The sequence below is a fragment of the Heterocephalus glaber genome, unplaced genomic scaffold (assembly GCF_053883595.1).
Source record: "Heterocephalus glaber isolate CG9 unplaced genomic scaffold, H.glaber_assembly_v1.0 deba00001472, whole genome shotgun sequence".
NCBI lineage: Eukaryota > Metazoa > Chordata > Mammalia > Rodentia > Bathyergidae > Heterocephalus > Heterocephalus glaber.
This window is the reverse complement of record NW_028258315.1, coordinates 29,817,926-29,836,176: the sequence shown is the minus strand read 5'-3', so window position 1 is coordinate 29,836,176 and position 18,251 is coordinate 29,817,926. Positions and strand designations below refer to the sequence as shown.

Here is an 18,251-nt window from a genome sequence, read left to right as displayed (position 1 = left end):
ACACATTCACTGTCGATGTTTAATTTAAAACATTAGTAAGTCGGTGTATATCCTAGCCTCAAACTCTACGAAAAAAGTTTCACAACTTCCTTTCACAGAGAAGTCTGCCAAACCATTGATCGATAAAGAGTAAAAACTGCAACATTCAGGAAATTTCTCACAATGGGATAGCAGACAGTAGTTTTAAAATGCATCTCAGGGCTTTCTACATTTTATCTGTTTATAAATTTAGGTTTCAGGATATCAACAAAGCTGACTTGTAAATTTAGCTCCTGTTTCCCAAGTGTAAATCTCCACCCCCCCCATTTTTCTTTTGTCTTCAGTCCATTTCTTAGGGCCCAACATGGCTGTTTTATTCCAAAGCTTTCCGGAGAGCAGCTCCAGGTCTTGACAGTCTTTTCAATGTCGTCACTATCTTCTCCTTCCAATCCACCACAGCAGAATGGCTGGCTCTACTGTTAGCTGCAAATAAACAAGTGCATTCCAGCTGCACTCCAAATCAGCTCTTTTCTTATCTGTGTCCCCTATCCAGTTGCCCTTGCCCCAGTCTCTAGCATTTCTTTCTTCTACGATCAGTGACCTTTTGTTCCTTATCTTTTATCTCCTGTTGCTCTGCAGCTCTGGTCAAACCCGGCCCCAAATCCACACATCCCTTAGTCACACTGTCATTAGCAACACGAAGCCATCCTATGCTTATTTAAAAAATTAAAAAAGGCCTCAGAAAATGTTCAGTGCTCCCAATTTTATTTTTATTTAATGCTAAAAGTTAAAAGAAAAAAAGGTACTGTAAATCTGACAAATGACAGAATGTAGGTGATATTTCCATAGCATGATTTTAAAATATAATGTTGATATCTGAGATTACACTTACTTCAGTTGACATGAGTTTCATCATATATAGAAAAAGTATCACCTTCAACTTAAAAAAAAGTAAAGGTTAAAGGGTGGCACACTTTTAAAATACTTGGTGGCCAAGGAAAGGTATATAGTAAAAGTTGTAAACCATGTGTATGCTCTCGTAACTTTAAATGTGAGGCCACATGAAAGACAGTACATCTGCTAAATTCTATAAATTGTTAAAGCAAAAAAGGGAAACTTCAACACCCCATCCCCTAATATTCTGAGTATTAAAAGCACAGCTGAAATATTAGGATCTGAAATCTGATACTGCCCATGTACAGTAAGTTGCTTTCTATCCAGCTGTGGAGAATCCCTGCACTGTCATCAGGTCCAACGAAGGATCAAACCCACATCCCAGTGTTAACTTTTTAATTTAAGAGAACGCCAGAAAAAGAACCCAGATCCACTCTCTCCATCCAGCTACAGGCCTTCCCCAAAGACCACCCAAGGGCCAATCAGACTCATGCAAACCTAATTTTTTAATAGCAGGAACCTCAAATATGCAGCCCTTTAAAGCTATTCAAATTCTCCCTTCTTCACCAGCACAGAGAAACCACAGGTTGTCTTTCCACAGCTGGATAGGCTTCTCTACTACAGCAGGATGGTTATTAATCTTTCTGGAGAGCTTATCTGTGTTAAGATTATAAAACCTACAGATAGCCACCACAAATTAGGTCAAATGACTGATCAGGTTGTAACATCTAGGAGGTCAAATTCCAGTTTATAATAAAGTGCCTAGAAACACATTTATACAACAGATCATAACAGCTGAATTCTTCACAAATATCTTTATGGGCATGTAAAACTGACTGTTTCTGCATGTGCACATTCGCCCAAGAGACCAGTCTGATCTGAGTCATACATAGTCCAATTAAAAAAAAAGTGTAATGACAAGCTGGTTAATCATGCAAGTCTGCCTGCAATATAACAATGACTGGTAACATGAATTCGCACAGCACTGGTAATAGGTGCACTCATTTAAAACACTACAAAAAATTACTGTATTTGGTGCAGTATCTGATTTCAAGTGTTAGTAACTTGACCACTAAAAAACATTTTGAGCAATTTTTTAAAAAAGACAAACACATAATTAAAAGAACCCAAAAGTGGTAATAATCTATATTTTTCAAATTAAAATAAAAGCTAGGCTGTGAACAATACACTCATTGCAGTAGACCTAGAAGCCATGATTCAGCCTAATTACAAGGCCAAGTTACAAACACCTGAACATAAGATTTAAAAGTGTTCCTGTCAATGTTAAATCATAACAGCACAAAAGAAAAACCAGTATCACTGTAAGACAACTATTTCTAACAACTGATGATTTAATGGTTAAAAAAAATCGTTTTACTGATGCAAAATAGTGATCAAAAGAAATTAATTTACAAAAGGCTTCTAAAAATACTTTTAGGTGGGGCCTATTATGTAAAACACTTAATTTTAAAATTTTCACTAGTTTATCATTTTTTTTCCAGAACAGTATTATTTACTTGGTATTTCAAACACATGTAAGGAGGAAATTACAGGTTTCCTCCACCCACACTTGGGCAGTCACCGATATGCTGCTACAGGCAGCCCTGGCATCACCCGCAGCTGTTACTGTCATTGTACCATACTGTATTTAGCACTTACTGAAACAGGGTGTAGATGATAGCATCAACAGCAATAGCACTACAGGTAAATGATAAAAACAAAACACAACACAAAACGAACAGAACCAGTCCCACGATCTCCAAGTTCACCTAGACTGCAACTTTTCTTGCCATTCGTCAGAAGACATGACAGCAACGACAGAGGTCTGGGGTGTTCCGAGAGATGAAGGGGCGCTGTGGAGCCCGGCTCCGCTCCAAGATGGCAGTGCCATCTTGTACACATCACCACCCCTCGAAACCGCCTCCATTGCTTGAATTGTGTATTATGTAACCAACTAGCATGCAGCATCGTAATCTTACAACTGATCACGTGGACAGTGAACAGCGGTCAACTTTGTTTTAAAAATACCACCCCCCCAAACCATACAATTCGGAAAATCTCTGAGCAGCACCTCAGTCCGTATCCCAAGAACTGAACTTTTAAGAACAAAATAGAGATTCAAAACATATTTCCCTACTCCTCCAGGAGACATATATTGGGGTAAACTTGGTGATATTTCCCACTTGACAATAGCACCCCTTTCACTTATTTCCTTTCCTTCTCCACCAACTGGCCTCTAGCCTCAGAAAGGGGCCAGTAATAAAGAATAACAGACAGTAAGGCAATCTTACAACGTCAGAAAATGTATTTGGCTTTTTTTTCTTTTTAAAATAAGTGCATACAAATACGGCTAGAAGCATTTCTGATTTGCCAAGTGCTCTAAAAAAGCAGCCAAGTCACAGCCTACAAAGAACGGTAACTGTCACCAGGATAATAAAGCACAAAGATATGCTAATAACGTTAACAAAAGAAGAAAATGCCTTTATAAGTACATACCTTTTGTCGTCAAAAAATATAGAAACACAATGTATTAAAAAAAAAATCAAAATTATACAGCCATGTTTATGAAGTCTACATTTCCCTTGTCTTGGAGATATATATATATATGGAGATATATATACAATTCAAGCAGTTTTAGATAAGGGTAATCATTGGGCTTTTCTGAAACTGGGAAAGTCACGAGTCTCTCTCCTTTTTCACTTTCACATCTCCAGCAAGGATGGTTGCAATCTCCCCTTGCATAAAGGCCCAGGGGACATTGGAGCCCACCAGAGGGCATTTCTCCCCACTGGGACAATAGACCTCTCCACTAGCTCCCTGCTGTTTGATGCTTTGTCTGGAGCAAGGGAAGCAGAACTTGTGCGAAGGGACGGAGGGGCACTGCACAAAGTGGGTGTCCTCCAACCGCTCATGACACAGGGTGCAGCACAGGGGGGCGCTGGTGGCCAGGGAGGAGTCCGGGAGGCTGGGTGGGTGCACCGGCTCCAGTCCTCCAGTGCTGCCGGCGCCCTGGACCCCCACCTCTCTGGGGCCGAGCCTTCTTTGGTTCATAGAGGACGGAGAGGGTGGACTGCTGCTATTCCTCCTGGTGGTGGAGTGAACCTGGTTGGCATCTTTCGAGGCATGACTGCCTCCTGCATTGTCTGCCACTAAGATCAGGGCTGCCATAGGGGACTGGCCGTTCTGGGCCGCTTCAGGCGGTGTGGTCCGGTTGGAATGAGGTGAGGCAGTGGGTGGTGGTGGAGACACAAAAGAGGACGTGGGGGTCAAGGGGATCTTAAGCCCTTCTGTGGAGGTGGACAGCCAAGGCTGGGCCTCTCCATTGATCTTGGGGGGCCCGACTTCAGCCTCTGGTTCTGGAGAAGGCTTCCTTTTCCTTGCTGTTCTTGCAACTGTAAAAACAAAGAAATGGAAAGAAAAATGGGGGATAAACTAAGGCTCACTGAAAGAGACGTCTTATTAATATGATCCAAAACTTATTAGATAATGTCTACTCTCCAACAGAACACACTGAAGTTCTACGTGCAGCTCCAAACACTTTGGGGCTACGGGGCCAAATACCAATTTAAAAGGAGACTAAGTCTCAGAAAAAGGCCTCTGCTTCTGGACTGGCATGCCTGTAACCTGGCCTCAGCTGCAAGCATGTGACTTGCTACCGTCCGGGACAGGTTAAAAGGTGACTGGTGCCCTCGTGCTCCCATCCAAGAATGTGCTGGGAAAGGAAAGCCCCGCGTCAGGGCCTCTCAGCGCTCTGACTCATTCCTGTTGTGCTGCTTCAGCACTGGAACACGTTGCCATCAAGCCTGGGTTCCGCCTGGCCTGAGGCACATCAGGAAGTGGGGAGTCTGTCGTTTCTGGGCAGGCAAGGGCAGAACCCCCTCCCCCAGCACCTCGCACCCCTCTTCTCACCCCTCGTTCGCTCCACAGCCGCCCCTACCTGCTTTAGACCCGTTGGCCCCGCTGGCCTCGAAACCCAACAACCTGCCTGCAGTCAGGGCCGGCTCCTTCTTGAACTTGCTCTCGAAGGGCCCCGAATGGCCGTGCTGGTGCAAGGCCAGCAGCGTGTCGCGCACGGTCTTGGGCCTGTTGACCCAGTCCTGCTCTGCGGGCCCGCCGCGCCCTTTGCCCGCACCCTCGGCGCCCAGCTCTGCGGCCCCGGCCGCGCTTGCCAGGCCATCTGCAGGGCCCCGGTGCGCGGTTGGCGGGGGCGGTTTCTCCTTGGCAGTGTCGCGGGACTCGTGCTCGGTGGACGCGCTGCCGCACACGGAGGCCGGCCGCTTGTGCGCACCCAGCTCGGCGGCGGATGGCGCGGCAGCTAGCGCGGCCGCGCGGGCGCCCAGGCCGAGCGCGGCTGGCAGCGGCGCAGCCGAGCCGTTCACGAGCGGCACGAGGGTAGGCGGCACGGCGTGAGCGCGCCGCGCGGTGGGGCTCTGCCGGTTCAGCTCGGGCGGCTCCTCCAGCTTTGAGAAGCCGTTGGGCACCAGAATCCCGTTGGCGGATGCGCGGCTCGCGAGGTCAGCGCCCAGGCGCGGGAAGCGCTCTAGGGCCTGCGGCGCACGCGGGGCAGCCTCGGGCGCAGGCGGCGGGGGCAGTAGCAGGTCCTTGGCCGAAGACAGCGGCGGCGGCTTGGCGGCGGCGGGAGGTGCAGCGCCGGGCGGGGAGCGGCCCTCAGGGACGCAGCCGTGCGCTCGCTTCAGCTGCCGCGCTGTCTCGATCACCAGCTCCACGCGGTCGGCGCCCTCGTAGTTGACGCAGCCACGGCACACGGGCTCAGTAAAGTCCCAGAGCATGGCCCAGGGCATGCGAGGCAGATCACACAGGTAGCACGACTGCCGCCGGGACGCGGCCGCCACCGCCACGGCCGCAGCCATGTCGCCCGAGGGGCGCGAGGGGGGGGCGCTGCCGCCCCCCGCCTGCACCCCGCGCACCCGCCGCGCGCCCCAAGCCCGCGTCTCCCCGACCGGTGGCAGCGGCGGCGGCAGAACCCGCGCAGAGGCGGTGGCCGCGGGCAGGCGGCGCGCGCGGGGCGCAAGGAGCGCGAGAGCCGGCGGGGGCGCGGCAGGCCTCCACACCGGGGCGAAGACTGGCCGCGGACGCGGGCCGGGGGGCGGGGAGCCCGCGGGGCGGGGGCCGGCGGCCGGGGCGCGCTCAGCCCGAGCGGCGGAGCATGCCGCGCGGGGCGGGCCGCGCCGCCGCGCTCTCCTAGCTCCTGGCGTCGCCGCTCTGCAGCGCGCAGCCCGCCTCAGCACCGCTGCCGCCTCGCTGTTGCTGCTGCTGCTATCGCCGCCGCGGACGCTCCGCTTCTACCGACTTGATTCTTCGACAGCCTCGCACGGCGCCTGCGCCGCCCCCTCCCCTCTTGCGCGCTCCCGCCCGCCCTCCGCGCGCTCCCGCCCGCCCTCCGCCCCGCCCCTCTCCGCCCCGCCCCTGCGGGGGGGCCCGCAACGCTCCGGTTGGCCGCTGGTCTCTGCGCGCCCCTTCCTGTTCCTAGTGACCACTCCGCCAGCGTCTGCTGCCTGCTCGGGTTTGTCTGCGCTGAGTCTTGCTAAAACTGTGTTTTCATGCAAAGCCATTTCGTCACTTGGCTTCTGCCAGTGAAAGGACGGGGGTTCGGGGTCTAGCGTGGTTTAGTTTGGGCTTTTCCTGCAGTCATGTTTGGGCGTGTGCTTTCACAGGTTATGTGAAAAACACGAAACTTGTTTCGGGAGGTGCACGTGGCCACTGCCCCTTTAAGTTTCGGCAACTCAGAATGTCTGGCACTCACTAGATACACACATGAGGGATCTCGCTGCCCTCTCGGACCTCTAGTGCCGCCGCCCCGCCACTTTATATAGGGTCTCTCCGCGGACGCGTGACGTGGGCTCGAGGACGCTGCCAGTGCGCACGCTCCGCGCTGACGTGCCTACGCCGCGGGGCCTGGGCCGCACACATTCCTGAGATCCGGGGTCTGTGGCGGCGTGGCGTCAGGGTGCATGCCCCGCCCCTTTACTCTCTCCCTTAGGCTCCGCCCCCGCCCCCCCGCCCCCGCCCCTGCGGAAGGAACTAGTAAGCCGGAGGCGAAGGCGAGACCTGATCGTCTCCCCAGGTCGTCGCGCGCGTGGGGTCCCTCAGCCATCGGCCTGGGCCCTCTGCTGCCCAGCCTGGCTTAGCCAGATGGGCGCAGGCCCGTTTGCTGCGGGGACACCACAGACTGCTCAGACCGGAGTGAGCACCGAGATCCCTTCTTTCACCCACAGGGGGAGCTGCGGATGCCTGGGGCTGGTCGCTCTCAAATGGGACTCTCACACTTCCGCTCCGTAGGACGGGCCCTGGAGCTGCTTTTGTTGGGAACACAAGCCCACTCCTCTCCCTTAAACTGGAATGATCTGGTTAAGTGTGGGAAGAACAGGGTACTAATTATATTATCGTTCCTACAACTGGATTGGTAGGTGGAGAGGGGGAAAAAAAATCCTGCTGACGTTTCTCTCCAGTTGCTATTGAAAATACCAGGTTGCTTCAAAGGATTAACCGCAAGAGGAAACACGCCTGTTAGAGAAACAGTGGAGGAAGCTGCTTAGAGCACGCGAAAAAACCTGTTCGAAAAGGCACAGGAAACGTTAACACAGGGCCCGAGTGTGTGTGTTCACAGGCCAACCTTGAATGTCTTCTGGGAGTTTCCAGAGAGGGTACGGCTGCTGCCAGGAGCTCCCCATCTGTCTGTAGTCTTGTCCTGCAATTGCATTTCTGCCTCATCCTCCCCAAGCAGGGAGAATGGAGCCTACTGGCAGCTGGTGCCAATGAGCTTGGGCACTCCCAGCCTCTCTTCCAGGACCTGTGCTGCTGGTCACTCCCCTCCAAGGCCCTGTGCCATTCATTCCAGCACATGACTTCACCCATCTGGTCACTGGGCAAAAGGGGGCGAAGCCGACCAGTCTTTTTGCTGCAGAGGGATGAGCCAGTTCAATGCCCCCGAGAGATGGCCCCACTAAGCAAGAACTGGAACATATTAAAAGAAAATACAACTCACCATGAGAGCCATGGCCTAATTATATTCATTTACCTGGGAGCAGGCACTGGATGCCCTCAAGGGAGAGCCTGCCACTTCATCCCAAAATAGAATTCTGAAAGACAGTGTGTGCTCTGAGAGACACTAAGGATCTTTATAGAACAGAGCTTTGTTTCTCCAAAAGAAGAGCATTTCCTTTTTACTTCACACTGCCAGCCTAATGTCGAAACTGACTGTTGGCACTTCCCTCCTGAAATGCCTGTTGGAAAATGGAAAGGCAGTTTTAGCCCTGGGCTCCCTTGCCATAAAAGGATTCAGGGGGATAAGGCAGGCCCTGGATCTGGGGCAGCAATTCCTTATATTGTATCAAAAGTCTTTCATGCTGCCTAGCCTTTCATGTAGCTCTGAAGCAGCTTTATCGATGTATGCTAAGTAAACATAGCTTTGTTTTTGTCTCTCACCCACTGCCCTCCCTCTCAGAGCAGACTGTAGTTGGATTCCAGCCAGAGCCGCTGCTGCAGCAGTTAGAGCCACCTCCTCCACACAGGAGCACGGTTTCCAGGGTGAGGCAATGCGTCTGCAATTCGAAGAGACAAGGCAGGAATTGTAATTGTAGCTCATCATGTGATGACTTATGAAAGAGGAAGTTGGTATGTTTTAGTCACGTAGACTCTGCCCTCTTGCTTAAGGTTCCAGGTCCTCTCAGACGAAGGTCAGGATTATCTTTGCCACTCAGAGTCAAGGTTACCAGGTTGGTTGCAGCATGCCCCTACACATTCCGAAGGGGCCAGGCGGGCAGATATGTGCCGAGTGTTGGCACAGCAGTGGGTTGAGGGTGGCTTTTTACCAAAACACTGATACACTGTGATTTGTCTTAAGAACTAAAGAAGATATTCTATGGGGAGCATTCCTGCTGAGACTAGACAAGTCTTTACTAGCTGTAATTTCTAAATTAAAAAAATTTTTTTAATAAAAGCCACAGTTTAGGAGTAAAAGGAAAGCCATTCAGTGTGATACTGTCAAAAAGCAGGAGTAAGGGAAGTGGCCCCAAAGGCAAGCCAGAGGAAGCAGTTCTGAGGGATGCATGGTAGGCAGTACAGACCTCACCTTGCACACTGAGGTGTGCAGGGGCTTGCATCCTGTGAGTGGGTGTTCATCTCTGAAACGAATCTAGGCCCCAAGTGCATGCCAGTCCTGGTGTCCTTGCTCACACACTGAAGCCCTAGACCACCTTCTACAGGGTAAAGAAGTGCTTGCTACTAAGGACCCTGATGGAACTCTGCCCCAGGACATGCAGTCTCAGGAAGGGTTTAGCCTCCTGCCCTCATCAGCTGGTGGGTGCTGTCCAGGCATGGCATTCCTTGGGACTGCCAAGTTCATGGGTTCCATCCTATATCTAGATGTGGAAAGGCAGCCTTCATTCTTTACAGTGCAGCTTCTTTAAATAGCCATGATGTTGCAGCCTAAGAAAAGCTTCTTCAACTCTGACCTCGGCATTTTTGAAGAAGGAAAAAATGCAGCCACGTGCCATTTAGATTTTTGTGGATGTCATTGCAGATGCCTTGTGGGGCATTGGTACCGTAAAACTAGAAGAACGCGTAATACTCTGGGCTTTCCACTTTTAAAAAGTTATAAATACATATTTGAACATATTTATTTGTTTATGTGAATACATCTACACAAACTGTGGAGTGCAGTGACATAAATGAACCTTCTGTAATTAGTGGGAGAGAATTTTTTCTAAGTAAAGGCATTTTATGGGATAATTTCACCGATTTTTAGATTGCAAATATCCTTTTTAAGAAGCACTTTCCCTCTGCTTGACCTCTCCCTGCAGACTGCCTCCCCTGTGCAGGGAGAGAATTTAGATATGAAAGAGACTTTTGCATGTGGAGGGTCTAAGAATCAGGCCAAATAAAATCACAGGAGCTCTTAATCATCCACATATTATCTGCAGAAGCTGCCGCCACCAGCCTGTGTGTCCACATTCATATAGCTCCTCATCTAGAACAAAATTTGGGGTCTTGATGTAGGTTAACTACTGACTGTGTCAGAATTTAAAGAGCTAAGCAAAAAGCAGACAAAACAGACAAAGGAGAGATTGAGGTCACACACTTGCTCAGTCTGCAAGGAAACTTGCAGGAGACCTGGAAGCGATTCAACCACCATTTGGTGCCAGAACTTTCCTATTGGCTTTTTGGAAAGAGCAGGATGAAGTGCACTTTTCTGAAATAATAGCTGGCTGTGGATTTCACTGATATTTAAGACACCCAGTAGAATCCTTTAAAAGATATCGGTAGGATGCTGACAAAATGGTGAATTAACTTCACAGATAGTTTGAAAGTATTAAAATGGTAAATTTCCTCCAATTAGCTTTCCTACTTAAAAATGTACATTTTCCTATATACACATTTAGTAGTAAAGGAACTGAACTAATCAAATGATGTAGTCATTCTAAAAGGCTAAAGAATAACTTGATAGTATATTTGTTATATCTCATATGGACATTTAAAAAAGCTATTTCAAGCATAAATTCTATGTTCTTGTCATTTTTTCAGAAACTAAAAATGCGAGGTATTAAAAGATTAAGTGTGGGGCCGGGGATTTAGTTCAGTGGTTCCGGTGCCTGCCTTGTAAGCGCAAGATCCCAAGTTTGATCCCCGGTACCAAAAAACAAAAAAAAAGATTAAGTGATTTGCCTAAAGAAATATTAAGGGTGACCAAAGTCTAAGTATGAATTCTATTGTTTAATAATATAGTTTAGAACATTCTATTTGTGTTTTGAACAGTTTAAAGGCCCAGTGAGTGTTTATCTTTGTTAAAATGTTTGTTAACAAATAAGTGTTAAGATTTGCTTGTCTCTATCTAGATGTGTAGGAAAAAAGGAAATTCTAGAATAGTTCATAGTACTCTCAATCCAAAGAAAAGTCAACATTTACAATAGTGGGAGGTGACAGGTAAGGCACAATTGCCACAGCTCCATGTCTAGTGTAGGACTCCATCACACTAAATGGCAAACCATATACGGACCTTTAATGAACTTTAAATACAAATTGTTGTCGGTGTTAGCATGAAAGATTGAATTCTGAGAGGTAGTTGGGTAGTGAAATAGTTTTGACACTTACCACATTTGTAATACTATACCCCCAACTCTTTGTGACCTATTTCTTTAAAAAGAGAGGAAAAACTCATGAAATCATTTTGTTCTTATTGTACAACTCCAGTCCTGACTCCTTGGCACCCAAACAAAGAAATACAGTGAACTATAAGGCACTGAAAAGAAAAAAGCATGAAACCATATATTGCACAAAATTTCATGGTTATAAAGGGGATATAGGGAGACAAAATGATCATAACTTACATAAATAAGATTTCATAGTTATTGTTTGTATTTCCTGTGAAATAAAAGCCAATGTGAACTAGACTGAATTTCTCTTGACAAGATAAAAATATATTTCACAAAAGAATATCACCTGGCAGGAATATTTTGGGTCTGCCAATGGAGTTTCAAAAATCTGTCCTCTAATCTAATGTATTTAGCAATAATAATAATAGATATTATTTAAAGCAAATTGTTTTAGGTCTATAGTTCATATTCCAATGGTATCTCTCATCTCAAAGATCTCAACATTGAACAATAAAATTTTTTCTCCAATATTTTTTGGGGAGGGAGGGGTAATGGTCAGTTTTATGGATAAAAGAGATCCAAGGATCTCTCTGTAGAAGGAAGGAAAGTTAAAAAGGCAAATTATAGGCTATACTTTATTAATTGGAGTGATTTTCTGTATGCATTGGCATATCCATTTCTGTGCCCACATGGTGATGTGTCTTTGCCAGGGGGAATGCAAACCATTGAGAGAATAAAAATTCATACCCCAAATAGAAGGAAAAAACACACACTGGAGCAGATAGCCTAGAGCCTCTTCTTGTAAGAGAAGACTGGTGGACAGAAGGAAGAAGTGGATTCCCTAAAGTGACAGACTAGATAATGTGTTTACTAAAAAGCTTGTCACAGACAACTAACATGCAAATATGAATGAACTGATGGGCTTGCTGGCAAGCCTCCCAGCCCTTCAAACAAATTCCTTCGTGAGGAAGTTGGTTCTCAATCGTGCCTGGGAACTATACACATGTGACTTTCCTGGGGGCTGTTATCTTGTATTTAACAGGGAGCTAGATTTTAAGCATTTGTTAGATTGTCTTTATTCTCTCTACTCCCTATAGCTCTCTTTCTGCTTTTGCATTTCTAGACCAATTCATTATTCTCAACAGTGACTAAGAACATCCATTCTCCTTATGAAGGTGGTAACTGAGCCACTAAGATAATAAGGAATTTTCCTTGAAACAAAGAGAATGTAGAATTAAAGCACAGCTAGAATTCAGGTTTCTCAGACTGCAGTTCTTTCTTTAGCCCACTGGTGGTCTACCTTATATTTACATTTTCTTCACAAGTTCTTTTTTTACATACATGTAAATATCTGACCAAGAAGTGCCAGAGGTTCTCCTCATTTATCTAGCATATGCTGTGGCCAGTGTTTTTCTGGAGTGGAGGAGGGGGTGCTGGCTTCAATGTCATTTCTACTCTGAGCCCTCATGTGGTGGGTGGGGGCAATGAGAATGCAGAGGAAAACTCATTACAGTCTTTGGACCCACTCCAAAAGTGGATCCCACATCCATGTGGGACCTCAAAGCAACACAGAAAAAGTACCAGTAAATGAATGTCTGCTATTCTGGGGGCATTGTGCTATTCAAATAAAGTTGTGAGGTTAAATGGTTGCCAGAACCTCACAGCATCTGAGAATGTTACATCTGCTTGTTTTGGGGTCAGATCCTAGGTTAGGAGTGTCTAAACCACAGTCTACACTTTTTAAAAATTAGCCAGGGCAAAACATCTGTATCAGCATCAGTATGGCCAACTAATTGTCCCAGGGCTTATAGAAAGTGTCCACACTTTTCTTTTCATGAGAGATTTATATTACCCATTACACATACCATATATGTGTGTGTGTGTGTGTGTATGTCTATGTATATATATACACATGTATATGTATGTGTCTATGTATGTGAGTAATTGGCCAAGATTTAATTCAGATGTACTCAAGAGGCCCTCAGTTGAACAAACAAATAAAACTCAATTCTGTACTCTGACAGGCATTTAGCTGACTAGGTCAGCAGGATGTGGAAACTTGTTTTGAAGATTCTTTTTTTTTTGTTCGTATTCTCACCCAGGATTCTACTGTTTAATAGCTGTGTGGCCTCTTTCCTGGCTGTATACTGAATTTATAAGGGATATTATGAGAGTAAATTGAGGAAATTCAGAAGTTTTGAAATTTGTTGACTTTGTTAACTATGGTAAAATGTTAACATTGATAACCTACTTGACTTTTATTTATTCGGATGTGATCATGGAAAAACATAATGAATTTTCTTAAATTCTGTTTTTTAAAAATCGGAAGGGTACATAAACATGGGAAATTTGTTTCATTTCACCTGTCATTCAGACATCAAAAAGAGCTAGGGCCAGGGATTTAGTTCAGTGGTTCTGCTACCTGCCTCGAAGGTGCATGGACCCAAGTTCGATCCCTGGTAATACAAAAAAAAAAAAAGAAAGAAAGAAAGAAAGAAAAAGAGCCGCCATCTACACTACTTCTCATATAAAGGTCATTCAGTATAGTTTAACATGAGTGTTTCAGAATCAGACTTCCAGATTCCTTGAATTCAGAGTGTGGAAAGGGATAGGCAGCCCTGTAGCTGTAACAGGAGACATCCTTTTAAAAGCCTGGAATGCTGAAGGCTTCTCAGATGGAAAATATGTCAGGACATGCCTTTTTGGGATGCTGTCAAGTGGTTTAGGCCCAGAATTCTACATTCCGTACTTTTGAGGTTGTTTTCTGCTGGCCGACAACCTCTTGATTATTTTCATGTGGTGGCTGTTCAGGCCAACCTCTCTGGTTCCAAGTAATAAAGAACCCACTCTGAGGGGACTTGGAAGTGCTGGGCTTGTCACAGTCAATTTTGAGAGCATTGTCCCAGTTCTTAACAAGACGAGAGGCTTCAAAATCAGACACGTTACCAAGAACATGTCACTCTCCAGGGCTTGTTCCTGCCTCATCATGGTACAGTATCATCAGTGGGAAGCCATTTTCACCCTTTAGGACCTGTCATTTCCCTAATACAGTTAAACAGGAATTCCATTTACCTCCTGTCATTTTTGGATGAAGGCTGGCAGTGGATTAGGGGACAATTAATGGAGGAACAAGTGCACAGAATTTCCTCCTTCTGACCCAGAAAGATGCTAAGTTAGATGTGAGCCATTTCTCTCACTGCACAGAGCCCTTCGGTTCAGGGAAATTCTAACTCATGGATTGGAGAATTGCACTAAATTAGTATACTGTACAGCCTGGGCATGATTAAGTTAAATGTCAGTGCCCTGCCCGCTTTGTCCCCCTCACTCTGACTGGGAAGGGTTTATTTCACAGGCACCACTAGCTGTGAGACCCAAACAAAGGTAGTTAACTCAAAACCATGTCCACATTGGCTTATTATAGACCACATGTTGGTAGATGTTTTAATATTTCTTGTAGCCCAGCAGAATTCTCAACATGCTTGATCTTGGGTGATGGTTAAAAAAATTCTCATCTAATTTAACATTCTAAGAATTATTTTCTAATTGTTTTAAGGGGAGGTTATTATTATTATTATTTGGTACTGGGGATCAAACTCAGGACCTTGTGCTTGTGAGGCAGGTGGCGGAACCACTGACCTAACCATTCCTGGCCTAATGGGAAATTTTGTAGAGACTGTATACAATGTAAAACTAGTCTGGGAGAAGATGAACAAGACAAGCCTATCAGAGATAGAGTTCTTTTAAGACATTTCATTTTGTGTCCTTGTAAATCTTTTTTGGCTTTTATTATGGTATATAAATTATAATATTTTAGTTGAAGCCAGTAGAGTCAGAGAAGAAAGTCAGTTGCTTTCTTGAAGCTTTCTATAGCTAGTATAGTTTAAATAATTCTATGGTAGAATTTCAACACCTCTGATTGAACATTTTTGTTTACGAAGTAAGAACAGTAATCCTCAAGTGAAAAGGTGGTATGCAACCCAAGACAGCAGATGGTGTTATTAAATATATAGGCAAAGTCCAAGGTCACAAGGAACTAACAACTAGAAATACGATCTGTTACAATTGTTTAATGGGCAACCCACCAGATATATACCACTTGTATAACTGTGAGTGTTGGAAGTATATGATCAAGCTCCAGAGTGATTGCACGATTGCTTAGAAATATTGTAATTACATTCTTGTTTAAGTATTTAGTGAAATCAACAAGCTAGGGAAACAGCAAAAATCAATGTGATTTCCTCATAATACTACCTTTTTTTTGCTGACTTTGAAGAATATTTTATTCAGATGGCGCAATTTCATGGCTATCTCCAAACTAGTATTATCAAAAGTTTGCATTTTATGCTGATAGTTTGAATTATTTTAAGGTCACTTCACATTGTCATAGACATCATTTTTGCTCTGAAGATTTGGTAATGTGAAGGTGTTGAGAAAAGATTAAGGCATACACAACAGTAGACAGGAGCTTGGATGGGGACAGTTGGAAAACAATGGGAGGGAGGAGGACAAGGAGTTGGAGGGCAGTAGGAAGAGTGTGGTCTCACCTGTAGACAATGGGTGACTTTCTTGAATTCTGAAGTGGGCTCAATTTTTTATGTAAATCACTATAACCATGTAAGTAAGGTGGCTCACACAGTGCCTAGCTCTTGTGAAGGCTCCTCAGGGACAGTTTGCAATGGGGTATGTCACAAGTTTCCTCTCTAATTAGAGCTTCTGAAGATGAGGGACTGAATTCTAAATTCACTGAAGGGAAAGAAGAGCAGCAGGGCAGCAACCAAGTCTGGATCACAAAAAACAAAGTACTTGGGATTTGGAAGAGTGAGCATCCCCCTACAGGCATACAGCTATATCCAAGACTTGTGACTCCAGCCACTGTCTCAGCCAGCATCTGGGAACAAGGCAGTGTGCTCAGAGTGCCAGGTGAACAAAGATGTACAATGGAAAAGCAAGTTTGGAGGCCACTGGCTGATCTGAGTAAGCAAGTAGTGGAGTCCAGTCTTTGCACAAGTTGTTAGAGGATGAAAACTTACTAAATTTCCTTGCTATTGGATTTGCCAAGGAAGTCTGAATGACAAAAATGTGTGCTAGTAAGAACTTTTTCCTCATATATTTATTTTATTATTTTTAGGATTATATCTTCATTTTATTATTTTCTGTATGTAATCATTTAAATTTCTCTAAATTTCATTGGAATAAGGACAGTGCAGTCTCTCAGGGCCATAGTCTGAGACTAGTATCTACAAATGTAGGTAGCTTGAGTTCCCATGTGGCCAGGAACCCCACTGGAACTCCCAGCTGTCCTTGTAGGAGCTGCTGGGATATCCTTTGGCTGAACAAGGGAGAACTTTCTGGAGAGCAGAAGACTGGTGAAAATGCAGCTGGCAAAACATACGGTGGCAGAGGTGGAAAGAACACTTTATGACCGGGAGCTTTACAAAAAAAAAAAAAAAAATCTGAAGGATCAAGGCAACCACACACTCAAGGCTTGCACTGAGCATGATGGATGACCTTACTTTTACGACTGCCTCCAGTTTCCCTGAACCACAGCCAGCGCTGCATCCTCAGGCGCCCCAGGGGGTGGTGCATGCAGAACAGCACCACACCACATCCCATCTCCAGGGCCAGGATCCCATGGCGGTCTCACTCCCTCCACTCCTTGGTAGGGAGGGAGAGTGGATTATTCTTGGAACTCAGGAGATGGCAGCTGACTGTGATGTCCTGAAAGAAAACAAAGTTTGCAAATCACTGTAGACAGTTTGTTTTATAATAGATATGTCGGGTGGGAAAATGATTATGGTAAATTCCTTTCTTAACCACACATGAACTCAGACAACATTTTTGAGCTACACAATGACACGAACCAAGCTCAAGGAGCAAAAGCAGGCAGAGTGGGTTTCAGTCTTGGGATTTACAGAAAAATGTACAGCCTTGAGGTTTATGTGGAAATGGAAAGGGATGTTTGATTTTCCTGTGTCAGTTCTCCCTTACAGACACTCTTATTGCTAATGACTGTATCTGTTACAGAAAACAAGTATAATTAGCTTTAAGAATATTCTATATGGAATGCTATATCCCTTGGAAAAGAGAGAACGTAGGAGACCATTATTTGGAATTTCAAATGAACATGCTATAAAGTCTGGCATTTACCCTGGGGTATACCTGATGAGCATTAGATGTTTATAAATATAACAGCAGATGCTTGTCAAAGATGCACACAGCTTGTGTTGGACAGGTGAGTGTGCACCCCTTTCCTTTCTCAGCTGTATCCATAGTGCAGCCACATGTTGGTTTTCTCCAGCAGACAACATGGTCTGCCTTTCAGCCCCTCTGGTGACACTTCACCACCATTTTCCTTCAGCTGTGGCGCTAGTAGAAGCTGCAATTACTGTAGTTTCAAAAATCAGGGCCTACTTTCATGACCTGATCATTATGACAATTATCCCTCCAGCTTTCTTTGTCTGAGTGCACACATTTCCAAGGCACATATTTTCATTACCAGACAGAGAAAGCCTGTAGGTCAGTGGCACACACTTCATTCTGATAGTCACACCATTCCCTTTTTATTCCCTTTGGTTTTATGAGACAGGGTCTTGCTATGTAGTTCAGTCCGGTCTTGAACTTACTGTGTATCCCAGGCTGGCCTAGAACTCATGGCAGTCTTCCTGCCTTAGCCTCCTGGGAGCTGGGGTAACGAGAGTGTGCTGCCATATTTGGCATGCCATTCACTTTTGATTTAAGAAGAAGAAGAAGAGGAAGATAAAGAGGAAGAGGAAGAGAAGGAGGACAAAGGAGGAAGAGGAGGAGGAGGAGGAGGAGGAGGAGGAAAATGAGACACATTACAGACCTTCTACCTGGATGATGTTTTTCTCTTAGGAACTGAAAGCAAACACCAAGATGACCAACCCTGCACCCCACCCCCCATCCCCAGATATTTCTAGGAGGGACTGAAGCAGGAGTTTCTAAGACCACCAGTTCCTGTGCTGCTCATGGCCAGACTTCAGGATTCATAGGAATTGCCCTGCACACCCCCCTATTCCATGGAGGTTGTTATCACCATAGCTTCATTGTGACCATCTCCAGGACACTTGTTACTAATCCTGTATGTGTCTTTTGCCACTTGGATAGCCTCCTCACTTAGACTTGAAGTAATATCTTGTGCCTAAGGAACTTCTCCTGTGTATTCACTTCATGTGTTTGCTCTCTGCCTCCCCTTCTGCTCTAACCTCCTACTCCAGTCTGAAGTTTTAGTGCAGTTGGCCCTCTCTG

General features: G+C 45.7%; 1 protein-coding gene and 1 long non-coding RNA gene across 4 annotated transcripts in view; both read right to left on the bottom strand.

Moving 5' to 3' along the window:
- Positions 1–3,160: 3,160 nt before the first annotated feature.
- Irf2bp2 (interferon regulatory factor 2 binding protein 2) lies at positions 3,161–6,233 on the bottom strand. Of its 2 annotated transcripts, none has more exons than XM_004854631.4 (2): positions 4,859–6,233; positions 3,161–4,265 (listed from the first exon to the last, which is right to left on the bottom strand). In XM_004854631.4, the coding sequence occupies exons 1-2, from the start codon at positions 5,742–5,744 to the stop codon at positions 3,550–3,552; spliced, it is 1,602 nt and encodes a 533-aa protein (XP_004854688.1). In that variant the 5' UTR covers positions 5,745–6,233; the 3' UTR covers positions 3,161–3,549. The 2 variants fall into 2 exon arrangements, with proteins under 2 accessions (XP_004854688.1, XP_004854687.1); XM_004854630.4 differs by having other exon boundaries at positions 4,811–6,232.
- Positions 6,234–14,977: 8,744 nt separating this feature from the next.
- The window catches only part of LOC106010212 (uncharacterized), a 28,998-nt gene continuing 25,724 nt past the window's right edge, over positions 14,978–18,251 (bottom strand). Inside the window, exons 4-5 of one of the 2 annotated variants that reach the window (XR_015439437.1) lie at positions 16,499–16,703; positions 14,979–16,414 (exon numbers count right to left, since the gene is read on the bottom strand). This is a non-coding gene — a long non-coding RNA (uncharacterized LOC106010212). Of the gene's footprint in view, positions 16,704–18,251 lie in introns of both variants that reach the window. The other variant, XR_015439435.1, reaches the window with a different exon arrangement.